General features: G+C 59.3%; 1 protein-coding gene across 2 annotated transcripts in view; it reads left to right on the top strand.

Annotated features, from left to right (window-relative positions):
* Positions 1–12,795, top strand: part of AJAP1 (adherens junctions associated protein 1) — a 111,659-nt gene extending 98,864 nt beyond the window's left edge. For both annotated transcript variants that reach the window (XM_074377590.1, XM_074377589.1), the window contains exons 3-6: positions 90–177; positions 2,376–2,618; positions 4,431–4,562; positions 11,670–12,795. In XM_074377590.1, the coding sequence (XP_074233691.1) occupies positions 90–177; positions 2,376–2,618; positions 4,431–4,503 (404 nt within the window). In that variant the 3' untranslated portion in view covers positions 4,504–4,562; positions 11,670–12,795. The remainder of the gene's footprint in view (positions 1–89; positions 178–2,375; positions 2,619–4,430; positions 4,563–11,669) is intronic.
* The last annotated feature ends 410 nt before the right edge of the window (positions 12,796–13,205 follow it).

Genomic DNA, 13,205 nt, shown 5'->3' with positions numbered 1-13,205 from the left:
GGGGACTGGTGTTCAGAGCATTCTCAGCTGGGCCCCTGAATCTCGTGCCCCTGGTTTCATGGCTCCCCTCTCTGCTTCTCTGTCTCCAGGTTTGGCGGTCCATCAGATCATCACCATCACCGTCTCCCTCATCATGGTCATCGCTGCTCTGATTACAACTCTTGTCTTAAAAAACTGGTAAGGCTTCTCGGCCCTGCTGGCCTGGAAACAGGGGTCCCCGGGGACATGCACACAGGAGAGTCTCTACTTTTCAAATCTGGTCCAGCGCACAGCCCAGGGAGTTGTTTCTGTTTGCTGGTGAATTCCACGCTCGACCCCTCACCTTTGCCCTGGGCAGCTCGGCCGGCAGGTGGGCGGCTCGCTCCCTGGCACAGCCCTTCCTTCCGGTGGCGAGCCCGGGCCCCTTGACTTAGTCCCACAGGCAGCAGCAGGTGTCCTGTTCCCAGAGCCTGTCTCTCAGATCCCAGTGCCCTTTGAATGTCACCCTCCCAGCGCGTTTTTCATTATTTCCCACCAGCTGCCTGGGTGCGGGGGTGCGGTGGGGGGGGGGTCTGTGCCTGCCCCTCGCTGTCCCCGGCTGTCCCCGCCGGCCTCTCTGTCTCCTGCCTTCCTCTTGAGGCCGCTCTGGGTCTGCCGAACTAGGTTACTGCTTTGCTCCAGGCAGCCTGTCTTTGCCTGTTTCCTCCTGGAAATTGGCCTACTTTGAGGTTGGCCTTGCTAGGTGTACACACCTGCTCCACCCCTGGGAAAATCAGGGAGCTGCTGGGCAACACTGCTTCTCGTGCGCCTCCCTGCTGCCACTCCTCCAGCAACGCAGCTCCTTTTAGCATCGAAGCCACCCGCCCTTGTAGAGTAACACACCCAGCCCCCACTGCTGACCGGCCAGGAGGTCAGGCGGGCTGAGGGGAGGGGCCGCCCTGGGCCTCCGGGGAGCAGAGAAGCATGGAAACGGGAGCGAAGGCCAGTCTCCAGGATTAGAGAGGATGGGGCTGGGGGGCACCACCCCGGAACAGACCTCACGCTGAGCCGGAAAGGCCTGGAGTGGCCTGATGGCGGCCAGCAAATTCGGGACCCAGGGTGTTTTCTGGGGCAGGCGACGTGGATGGCACTCAGCCCCCGGCGGGGCATCTTGGGCAGGGCTGCCTGACTGGGGAAGGGGCTCCGGGGCCCTGGGCCGGGTGCGTGCGCGGCGGCCCCAGTGCCCCCGGCTGGCTCGATGAGGGGAAGCCCCTCCCTCCAAGGAGGCGGCCAACTTTGCGACCCTCTCGCTATGTGACAGGCAGGCAGCCTTCCTCCTGGTTGTCCTGCATTTGGGGTTTGCAGCAAGCCCGCCAAGACTCCTTTAGGGAGGACGCCCCAGGGTGCAGGTGGGTGGGCTCCACTCACTTGCTGAGGGGCCCCCAGCTTTCATACCCATCTTCCCACCTTCATTTGTGGGCGAGGCGTCCCACCAGCAACCAGGATTCCTCTCATTGGGAAGACGTGGCAGGGAATTAAAACAACTTACGGGGAGATGGGCTCGTGGACCCCCGCCCCTTACAGCCCCCTCTGCACAGGCTCTGAACGTGAAGGGGGGAGAGGGAAGGATCTGGTACCCCAGTGAGGCTCCTGGAATCTCCCCTTCCCTGCCCTCCTCTGTGGGCAAGACACTTCCCTCCATCCTTGTGAACTTGCCGTAGAAGTGACCTCCGGGGGCTGGGAGGGGTCACTGCGTGTCTTCTCCATCAGATCTCTTGGCCCGTAAGGGTGGGGTCCCGCGTGTGGTCTGCACAGTGTCTGGAAGCCTCTGTGGCCCAGAAGAACGGGGAATGGAGGCAGGTACCCACGAGGCACACAGCACAGTTCTCTCCAAGACCCAGTGATCCGGTCTCATTTCCAGCTTGTGAGAAGGGTCAGGGGAGGGGCTGAGGATCAGGGTTCCCCCCCCCCAATTCTCCCCAAGGATAACTCCATGGTCCAGTCCCAGCGAACGATGACCACTCAAACCGGGGCACAAAGTCTTCCCCACGGGCCCCTGCCATGGTGTCCATCCCATTCAGACGCTCCTGGGGAAGCGTAGTCAGTACCCCTGTCCGGCTGACATCCTGTGGCCGGAGGAGGCTTCAGCTCCCCGATAGCACAGCTCAGCCACTTACCTCAGAATCCTCCCTGCAATAACGACCACATTTAAAATTCAAATTTTCTTAAAAAAATAAAAAGAGAGCGCTGATTGCTTGATTGTGGTCCATCTTTCTGAAGAGGCTGGGAATTACCGTTTAATATTAAATGATGGATAATTAATGCCTGGAGAGGAAGGTCCCACCGCTTTAAGCGCTGGCGTTGTCTGTGGGTGCCGGCGTCTGCCCGCCGCCCATCCCGACGTCTCTCCGGCCCAGCTGTGCCCAGAGCGGGAACACGCGCAGGAACGGCCACCAGCGGAAGGCCACCCAGCAGGAGGAGAGCTGCCAGAACCTGACGGACTTCACGCCCGCCCGCGTGCCCAGCAGCCTGGACATCTTCACGGCCTATAACGAGACCCTCCAGTGTTCGCATGAGTGTGTCCGGGCGTCCGTGCCCGTGTACACCGACGAGACGCTGCACCCGACCGGGGAGTACAAATCCACGTTTAACGGGAACCGGTAAGCACAGGCGGGAGCCGGGCGCGGTCGCCGCCCGCTCCTGGGGGTGCCGGGCTGTCCTCGGGGTGAGGCAGCCTTCTTGTCCTGCCGGTGGCCCGCGCACACGCAGGCAGCCGGCCGGGCGAGGTGAGGCGAGAGGGGCGGGGTAGGCGCAAACAGGGGTTTCGCCCTCCAGGGAGGGGACGCGGCGGCGGCGGTCGGGGTCCAGTCCAGACCCCGGCACCTGGCTACGTGCCGACTGTCCTGCCCGCTCCTGGGTCCCGCGTCTCGGAGGCCGAGCAAGGCTCACTGCCCAGAGTCCAAAGCCAGCCTCGCAGTCTCGAGCTCCCCAGATACCGACAAGTCTTGATCGTCCCGCCCCCACCAGCATCTCTGAACCCCCATCAATAAAATGTCAGCAGCAAATCTAGCGAAAATATCAAACACCAGCCCGACTCCTGGTTGTTAAGTGCCCTTTTTTATTAATCATACACAATCCCTCAAAGAAGACACGCCTCTCACCGGCCCGGGGAGTGTGCAAGAAACCCTTGAGTCGCTTCTGAAGGCTCATCCAGAATTAGATTGAAACAGCAATAAACTAGGTTTTATTTTTTGAGTGAGCCCTCACTCATGCAGCATTTTGTAAATAATAAAAAAAAAAATCCCACAACTTAAAAATCTTAGGAAGAAATGAGCAGGACCCCAGGCAGACTTGAGGGCCCATGGTCAGCAGTGGGAGAAGCCGGGGCGCTGCCCCAGTGCCCTAAGGGGCTCCGCCCTGCACCCACGTCCAGGAGATGCAGGGGCTGTTCCCGGAGTTGATGTCGCCTTGTCCTGTCCCCGAGAGCGAGTGGGAGCTCCTTTAATACTTACTTACAGCCGGACTCTGCCGTGTTCTCTGTCTGAGAGGCCCCCTCCCCAGGGGAGAAGGGGGCAGCAGAACCCTCAGGATGGCCCGTCTAAATGCTGTGGCCTCCACTCGGCGACGTTTGGGGAGCTCGTGGGCTGCATCCCAGCCTCGCCGAGGGCCGTGTGCGCACGGATTCTCAGACCGTCCCCCCGAACGTGTGTGTGCCCGTTTGGGTGCCAGCCCCGGCCGGCCAGTGCTTCCGCCTTTGGGGGAAGAGGGGCGGGTGGGTCTCGAGGTGTCACAGCCCTAACCCTCCGCCCCTGGCCGCGGGCAGGGCGGGCACAGCTGGCTGGCGTGGGAACCCCGGGCGGAACAGGTTCTTGCTTTCTGTTTGAAGGTGATGCTCTGTTGGCTCTCGCCGGCCTTGGGAAGTGGCAGCTCAGTCTCAAAGGGTTGAAACACCCGGGCGGGGGCGGCATTTTAGGCGCCAGGCCTCGCCCTCCCTATAACATGCAGTGAAGCGGGTGGAGGCAGAGACGCTGAGCCTGGCTCTCATCCTGCAAGTCAAAAACTAAAACCTGGAGATGGCACCACCGTGGGCCTCAGCACCAGATTCCTCCTGTGCACAGACGCCTCAGGCTGCGTGACCTCCAAGGACAGGGCGGGAGGGAACACCGGCCGGCTCCGGGCGGGGCGGCCAGCGGGGCCAGGCCGAGCATCACCTCCCTGGGGCTCCCCTCTACCCGAGAAGCCAGGCTCCTTTTCCTTATCGGTAGGGGAGGGGGTAACTAGGCTTGTTTGTTTCTTTGTTTAATGGAGGTCCTGGGGACTGAACCCAGGACCTCGTGCGTGCGCAGCGCACGCCCTACCCCTGAGCGACACCCTCCTCCTAAGAAGCCAGTCTTCGGGGGCGGGCCCAAGCCAGCCGGCTGGTGGGGTGCCGGGTGCCAGCACGCGCCAGCCCGCCTTTCTGCCTGCTGCAGACCCTCCTCTTCTGACCGGCATCTTATTCCTGTGGCCTTTGTGTCTGAGAAGTGGTTTGAAATCTCCTGCTGACTGGCCGAAGTCTTTTTTACCTCCTGGGGGCAGGGCAGACGCCATGTGTCTGTTTCATGGTACGTACCTCTTTTTTGGGGACCTTGATTAATTTTCCCTTTGCCTGACCTTCCCTCCACCCCCTCACCCCGCCTCCCTTCCGGATGTGGCAGGTAGAATTCTGAGGGCATCACCGCCCTGGTTGCCAGCCAGAGGGCTGGGCTTGTGGTCTCTCTGCTGCACTCATGAGAAATGCCCCCGGGTCCCCCTGGAAGGGACCGATGGACGCCCTCGAACCCCCACTCGGCACCCGGTTGTTCTGCGGGTGCCACTCCCCTGCAGTGCCGGGGACCCCAGTTCTCCAAGCGAGCTCCAAGCGCAGCTCCCGTTTCCACGACAAGAGGAGGCAGGGCCGCGGCGCCGCGGGTGGATGCCAGGCCGGGCCTCCATCACGTGTCTTTACGGGGGTGGGGGGGCGGGGAGGGCGCGGAGCAGAATTAAAATACAATTTTGAAATATAAAAATAAGAGATAAGAAAGAAGATGATAAAGGAGGAAAGTGAAGAGCTGAGACATCTACTAATTTGGAGCCGGAGACCGGCACCAGAACGCACTGAATTTTCCACGCTCTGCTGGGTGGGAACATTCCGTTTGCTTTCAGTGATATTGACTTTAATGCTAACGGTAAATTGCTTTCTTCTGGGCTGAGCCTCCCGAACGTCGGGCTGCTGGGGGGAGAGCGTCTCGGCCCCGGGGCCGCGCGTCCCGCACGCACAGGCAGTGGCTGCGGCCAGGGCTCTGCGTTTTCCTTTCTGACGCTGTGTTTCCAGAGGACGCTCGTCTCGCTCATCCACAGACAGCATCTTCCCTCCCCAGAGGTTCCTCCTGAACGTGACGTCAGGTCCCTTCTACCAGCAGGAAACCAATTTCTGGGGCTACAGATATTTGAAAATGTTCTTTGTTACTTTTGTTGACCTTCTGATGTGGGGGCTGCAGGGGGAACGTCACTGTCAGAGTCGGGGGAAGGCCGGGGGCGGGGGAGGCGTCTTCTTGGGGCGCACTCGTGACCCCCAGGGGACTCTGCTTACAGCGCTTAGCCAGGGCCGGGGGAGCTGGCTGCTTTGAGAAGTAGGAGTGAACCGATCAGGCCCTAATCCCAGCCCTAGTGAGCAGCCTGTTTGCTCCAAGCCACATCTCCCACCCTCACCTCCTGCCCTGAAGCCAGCAAAGCCCACTGAGCGCTCAGAGTAGCCGATGGGTGAAGGAACCTAATGAGATTCAGATGGAAAGTGAGTCCCCCTCCGGCCCAAAGGCCTTTGCTGAGGCTGTAAGAGGAGGTCTGTCCCTGCAGTCGAGGGCCAGATGCCCTGGTGCGGCCCGTCCGCCAGCAGCTCGTACCTTTGTCTGCCTGGATGCGACTGGCCTCGTCAAGGCCGGTGACAGGGCTCCCGCTGGAGTCCCGGCTGGGCTGGCGGTGGGGGGCCTGCCCATTAGTTGCAGAACTCCTGCTGCCCTGTGGGGCCTCGTCAGGGCGGCCACAGGGGCGCCAGTGTCTCTGTCAGGATTTCAAAAATGCACAAACACACCAGACGTGGAGCTGGGAGATGCTGGCCGTGCCCATCAAAGACCTCACTCTCTTCCTCTGAGCCCCACGGGACCCCAGGCCTGGAGGTGGACATGCTTCCACTCCAGGGAGGCCCCTGCTGGGCCGGGGGCCGGGGGCACACGGTCCCCTCCCATGGCATTCCAGCCGCAGCTCATTGGAGCACTCTGAACATCTCAAAACTCAGTCCTCTCGGCAATCCTATCTGACAGATGGGAACCTGAGGCGTGGGGAGGTGAAGTGACTGCCTGAGCTTACAGTCAGGTTGTAAGTGGTGGGGCCACACGTCCCCTGGTCACCTGGCTCCGGGCCCTGCTCTGCCCACCACCCAAAGAGCCTTGATCGCAGTCCCCTGTGGAATGCCTCTGTCCTCGTTCCAGCTCCGGCCTGGCCCCAGATGGGATGAGAGCTGAGTGGTGGGAGATGAGGGCGGGTTTCCAGCCACTTCGGCATCCCCATGGGGGCCCTTCAGCCTGACTCTGCAGGGCAGGGAGCCACGCAGGTAGGAGGCAGGTCCTGCGTGTCCGAAAGCCTGGGCTGGGGACCTCCTCAGCCCCAGTGGACAGGGAGCCACAGCTCTGACTTTAAATGCAAATCAAATTGGGAGAAAGTGCTTTTATTCCCTCCTCATCTTCCAAAGACCTTCATGTCTCAAGCCCAGTTCCCTTTCTAGCAGCACAGGGCACAGAGGAACCCCCCAAACACTGGGGCAGGCCCTCCCCGTGTGCGACCCCAGGGACCCACGGACACTGGGGTGGGCTCTCCTCGTGTGTGACCCCAGATGGGCCCCGGGGACCACTTCTCCTCGTGTGTCTGGGCCGCACTTCCCAAGTCTCTCAAGGAGCTGCTTCAGGACCAGTCCTGTCTTCAGGAGGAGGATACCTGTGTCCCCAGAGCTTGACCGAGTCACCGTGATCTCAGGTGGCTGGTGTGGGGAGGTGAGCAGAACCCATGGGACTTGCTCCAAGCGCAACCACACTCAGCCACGGCGCCCACGGACTCAGAGCATCCGCTCTCTCCGCCTATCCCCCCTCAGACACGGACCAGGAGGGCCACGCCAGCAGCCCTGACCGTCCTTGATAAGTGTTTCCATATCCCGTCCCTGAGCATCGGGCGACTGCTTTTCACTCACCGGGGGAAAGCGTTCGGACTTGAAGCAGCCCTGATTCCTGCAGTCAACGCCTGGGCGTAAGGATGGAGGAGAGAATGGCTCAGATCTACTGGGGCACTTACTGTCCCTTAAATAAACAGCAAGTAATACTAAAACATTTAATTAAGGTTTAAGACCCAGCAGAGAGACTGATCTCTTGCATGGCTACTAAGCCTCTCCACATGCATTTTTAATGATGATATAGCTGTTTGTTACCCGCCGCCCGGCTTGCGTGCTCACACTGACTCCAGCACACTGGGGACCGGAGCCCCGCCCCAGAGAGCCCGCTTCCCTGCCGGCAGGTTGACGGCAAGACCGGGGCTCGTGGACACAGGCAGCCCAGCCTGGGCAGCAGTTAAGCCTGTCTCCCTAGGTTCAGCCTTTACGATAGATTCCAGCAGACTCTAGCCCCAGACCCCCTGCGTGGTGGGGCCCGATTGGATGCTCTGGACGAGACAAGATGCTCCCAGGAAAGGGACCTTGGAGCCATGCCTCCCATCGCTCGTGCGCTAATTTCCTGTCATTTTTCATGTTAGCAAGTAAACTTCAGAAAACCTCACTAGTGCTCAGACCTTCCCGTCTGCCACGGCCACGTCACGCCGAGCCGAGCCTGGTGAGCCCGCACCGAAGCCAGTGCGGAATAAATCATGTGTTGTGACTATTTTCAAAAACACACCAAAGACATAACTAATAAAACACAAGAAACGCACCTGAGCCTTCCCGCTTTGTTCTAAAAAATACATTAACAGAATATCCAGCTTCTGTAATTCAAAGGAACGCTGTGTTCAAAGCAACATCCAGCCCCTTCTGGAAACTCCTCTCTCCCCAGGCTGAGGACCGGCGCCGAGCGGAGCAGTGGGGAAGGAGCCTTCCCGGGGTGCGGGGGACTCGCCGCAGCTCCCGCACTCTGGGCCCTAACGCAGTCTGCCTGCTGTTCTCTTCGTTCTGCGCAAGCAGGCGCTGACCCTCAAGCCCAGGACCCCGTGCGGCCTGCAGCCCGGTGGGCCCAGGGAGCCGAGACTCTCCCGCCAGGCAGCAGAGGGCACTAGTTTCTCCCAAGTCAGAATTTATCCCACATCCTCATCTCTCGGATCTCTGAAGCAGAAGCCTCCCGTTCTGGCCCAGAATCTTGCGTCCACACCGCCGCCTGTGCCCTCCTCTAGGCAGGATGCGCTCTCTCCAGCCCTCCTGGGGTCAGTGCCCGGCTGAGAGGCTCTCGTGCTGAGCCTCCGGAGCAGGACAACCCGAGCAGCCCCCATGAGCTGAGTGCAGGCAGCAGGAACTGGCGGCTTGGAGCGTGGCCGGGGTCGCTCCTCCTCCTTGCAGGCGACCTACCAGCCCCTCTACAAGAAGCCAGCGCCGCTGTTCAAATGGCAATTCAAGGTGCAGAGCTGGCACCATCCTGAGATGCCGGGGAGAAGCAGATGCTGGTAGGTTTGGAAGAGGCTGGCCCCCGAGTGGCCCAGAGCCCTGCCCTCCATCCTCCCACGTGACTTCACCTGTAGGCACTTCTGGCAGATAAGGATGCCGAGGACAAAGCTCCTCTGGTACAGTTGCCTCTTCTCTGAGCTTCACTCCACGTGGATTTCCCTCCCGGGCCAGGTTCAGAGCTGCAACCTGGGCAAACCCACGGGGACCCAGCAGGCACCCGTGGCACCTGGGGTGACATGTGACATACGTACATGCAAATAACACCAGTGCCGGTCGTCCTGTGCCCGAGGAGTCGCAGAGCCGGATGCTCTGATGGACAGAAATGAAACAGAACACGTTTAGGAGAGGAGGCAGTATTCACGAAGGCCTCCCTGGGAGGGGAGGTCAGCAGGGACGTGGGGAATTTGAAGCCAGAGAGTTATGCTTTGAGGCCAGGGTACAGGAGCTGCTTTTTTGTTTTGTTTTGTTTTGTTAAACCAGCAAAAGTGGGTTTATTCAAGAACAGCAGAGGAATTGCAATTTGGAACAAGCAGGCTGTACAAAAGCCACGGGTAAGTCCAACAAACAGAGGAGAGGTTATTTTATAGAGAAAAATGAGGCAGGTGAGAGGGTTTGGGGTTTTGTTTTTAGTGAAAGCCTGCTGGGAAACCGGGAGCTCAGGGTGTGAGCGGCTTCTCGCTGGCCGCGCGGCCAGGGTGGCGGCTTTCTGTCGGAGACGCAGTGTGAGTCTTGTCCTGTCGGGGCCTGTGGTTGATGACTCTTTCCTGTTGAAGACTCTGCTGCTGTGGTTTGTACTTGACTGTTGACCGAAGAGTCCACTGGAGGAAACTGGGAGTTGGAAGTGTAACTGGGGGGGATGGGGTGGAGGTGGTGGGACCTTGTCCTGGAGGATGCAGGGAGCCCGCGGCAGAGGCAGCCAAGACTTTTAAGTAACAAAGTGGCAGATGACGTCTGTAAGAAAAGAGCCCAGGAGTCGGAGCAGAAGCAGTGCCTCCCTTGGTCTGTCTGCGTAAGGTCGGAATAAAGGGTGGGAAGGAAACCACCAGCGGCGGCTCTCCGAGGAAAGCCCCCTTCTTAGGGAAGGAGGCCCTGTGACTCGCGGTCCAACCCCGGGCCCATCTGAGAGCAGCCGTCACCCTGGGGCAATGGGCAGCAGCTTAAACCCGAGACGGTCCTAGGCCACCAGGATGGGGGGAGGGTCACTAGACCCAGCTTTTAGGGTCCCTGTATTTTTTAATATATTTTTTAAATTTTTAAAATTGTCGTAAAACGTCCATAACAAAAAACTGACCATTTGAACCATTAAACAGGGCAGTTCTGTGGCCTTTAAATACAGCCACAGTTGTTACGAAAACCATCACCATCGTTCATCTCGGAACTTTTCTCACTTTCCCAAACTGACATACTGTGTCCGCACCCGCCTCACCCCGCCTTCTGCCCTCCGTCTCACTGCATCTGATAGTTCCAGGGACCTTGTATCAGGGAGATCGCAGAGGATTTGTCTCCGCTTTTTTTTTTTTTAACTTTCAAAAGGTTATAATGCAGAGAGACACACAAGAGGGACGTTCCTCTCTCATTTCAACAACTGCACTTTCTAACCAAGCCCCCCCCCCCCCGCAAATCCCAGAGAGCGGAGGAGGGGCGGGGGCGGGGCACGGTTGGAGAGCAGCTGCCCAGGGCGTCCGGCACACAGCTGACAGGATGTCGGCCCCATTCCACGCGATGACACCCCTGCCCACAGCAGGGCGGGCCACCCCACAGGAGGTGATTAGAAGCTCTATTTGAGGCCTCCCAGAGTTGCCCAAACGGGCATTGTTTGGAGGTAGAAGGAAGTCAAGGTGATTCTGCCTTCATCATCCAGACGGGGAGGGGTCCTAGAGAGGGAATGGGCGCCGTCGCCCCCACCCCGGTCTTCGGCCACCAAGACTCTTGGAGAAGATGCCAGAGACGGTGCTGACCGGGACACTGCTCCCACCACCCCTGCAGGTGTGCCCCCCACCCGGGTGCCCTTCAGCCTTAAGTCCTACCAAGGAGCACCCAGAGGGCTTCTCTGATTCAGGAGCAGGCACCTACCCCCTAGTCTGTGTAGAGGAAGGATGCACCATCATTCCTCCTTACACCTTTGAGGGTCCGGATTTCCGGTAGTTGTGGGGACGCGGGTGGGCACTCTGAGTGACAGCAGAGAGACACCCTGCCCCACCCTCATAACAGAGCTGCGGCTTGGAGCCAGCACCCCTCGGGGCTGAGCTGGGAGGCATCCCGACTCCCCTGGCCCTGCCCAGGACGGCTGCAGCTCTCTGACTCCCAGGGGGACGCTGTCCCTGGGGTCTCTCCTTGCAGCAGGAAGACTTGGGGTCTCCATTTTCCGAAGCGGCACCCCCCAGGTGGGGCGAGAGCCGCCAGCTTCTTTGCAGCCGGCTGACCTGAGCTGTGTGCACGGTTATTCACCGTCTCTTTCTCTCTCCAGCAAGATCAGCCCCTGGGCAGACCCAGGAGGTGGTTTTTCTGATGAAGTCCGTTGACCTCCCCTGAGTCCCAGCCTCAGCGAGCTCCTAGCTGAGCAGTGGACTGAAGTGGACTCCACTGCTTCCCGCAGCCCAGGAATGGAGCTGGCGGGCCCCCTCTGTGCCTTGGCGGCCAGAGCAAGCAGGGTGCTGGGTGCGCTCAGTCACCTGCAGGTCTGGGGTGCAGTGTCCCTGCCCTTCAACAGTTAATGTAGGGTGGTCCGGCCCCCTCTGGGGAAGCCCACACCCGATCTCAGGCAGGCGGGGGACCCCCCTCCATCAATTTCCCCGTAATTAACTCTCGGCTCCCCCTGGGATTCCTGGCGTGCGCACCGACTTCCGGTGACCAGGCCCCGCGAGGCAGCCTTGGGTGTCCCCGGGACTCTCAGGTGTCTGTAGCCAGGGGCAGGGGCCCTGCGTTGGAGGCTCGGGAGGCTGCCGAGACACCCCTGCCCCTGGCCTACTGCCTTTTAATCTCTTCTTGTTTTCTCTCCACACAGGATTCCGTTGGTGAACTTGTAAAAAAAAAAAAAATCAAAAATTACAAAAACCCCCCCACAAAACCTAAAACTAAACTATGTAAGGGGAGGGTCCCCGCGCCCACCACCTCTGTTTGCCGGTGGGGAACTCGCAGAGCAGGACGCTGTAGGCCAAATATATTTTTATAAAGATGCTGTTGCCTATGGGAACTGCCTTCTCCCAGAGCTGCTTCGGGGAACAGGAAGCAGACCCGCGAGGGAAGGAAGGACCTGGAGGCGGAGGGAAGGGACAGGAAGGAGGTCGCGCCGGACGCTGGGATTTGTACTTCGATTCTGAACCCGTGCCAATAATACCATTATGTGCCATGTACTGACCCGAAGGACTTGGGGACAGAGCTGCAGCCACGCGAGCCGCGAGGAGAAGTCGTACAGAAAGCAGGAGCGAGAATCTCTTCCGCCAGAGTCGCTGTTTCTGGTTACTATACATATATAAATATATAAATACACACACACACACACACACACACACACACACCCCTTTTTTGTACTGTAGCAATTTTTGAAGATCTTCAATGTTCCTTTTTAAAAAAAAAAGAAAATGTGTTCTCAGTTACGAAATCAGATTTATTGAACATGCTTAGTACGCGTAGAATGAACTGGTGTTTTCTACTCTGCAGACTCGCACACGTGCACACACACACACACACACGCACGCACACACATCCGCAGACGTTGGACACGGAGCTCCACCCGTGAGCATACTCCTTCTGGTGACCTGGCGCCCCGCCGCCATCCGTCCCGGACGGGCGGCCCCGACCCGCACGCGGCGACCCTGGCCTGGCAAGGTCCGCACGTGCTGGCTGCCTGCTGGGTGGCGCCAGAGGTGTGCTGAACTGTCATCTTGGGCCAGAATGAAGAACGCCATGGTTTTATATGCATACATATATATACACGTACTAGATAGACACATAAATACGACCTTTTTCCATTTACCTGTTTGAAGAAGCTACCTGACAGCCATGTGCGCCCTCGTGTGGCCGGCCGCTCACCAGCTGGCCTGAGCGTCACATTGGGAGGGTGGGTGATGGGCTCCTGGCCATCTTTGTGTTATACGAGCCTAGACCGGATTAAAGAAAATGTTCCAGTTCCAAAAATTAAAGGCCTGCAGCCTGGTGCCTTGTGTGCGCTCGTCAGGGCAGCGCTGAGCCATGGATGAGCGCGCCATGGGTCTGGGGCCGGGCGCCGGGCCCCGGGCGGGGACGGGGCTGGGTGGGCGTGTTCTGGTCTCTTCTCCACACCAGGCGCTCCGAGGTTGCCTGCTCTTTCTCGAGCCCAAGAGCGACTTTGACTCACGGTGGAGGGGTAGCAAAGACGCTGTCTCTTGTCGGCTCCCATCGGCCAGCGTTTGTGCTTTGCTGTCAAGAATCCCACGGTGGAGCCACCTGGGGGACATCGGGGCACAGACCAGCGTCTTGTTACAGAGAATCCCAACCACACACACACTTCATCGCAGACACCTCCTCACAGCCCCCACCTCACCCAGGTGTCCCGGCCCCC

The sequence above is a fragment of the Camelus bactrianus genome, chromosome 13 (genome assembly GCF_048773025.1).
Source record: "Camelus bactrianus isolate YW-2024 breed Bactrian camel chromosome 13, ASM4877302v1, whole genome shotgun sequence".
NCBI lineage: Eukaryota > Metazoa > Chordata > Mammalia > Artiodactyla > Camelidae > Camelus > Camelus bactrianus.
The sequence above is the reverse complement of the archived record's forward strand: the minus strand, read 5'-3'. Positions and strand labels throughout refer to the sequence as shown.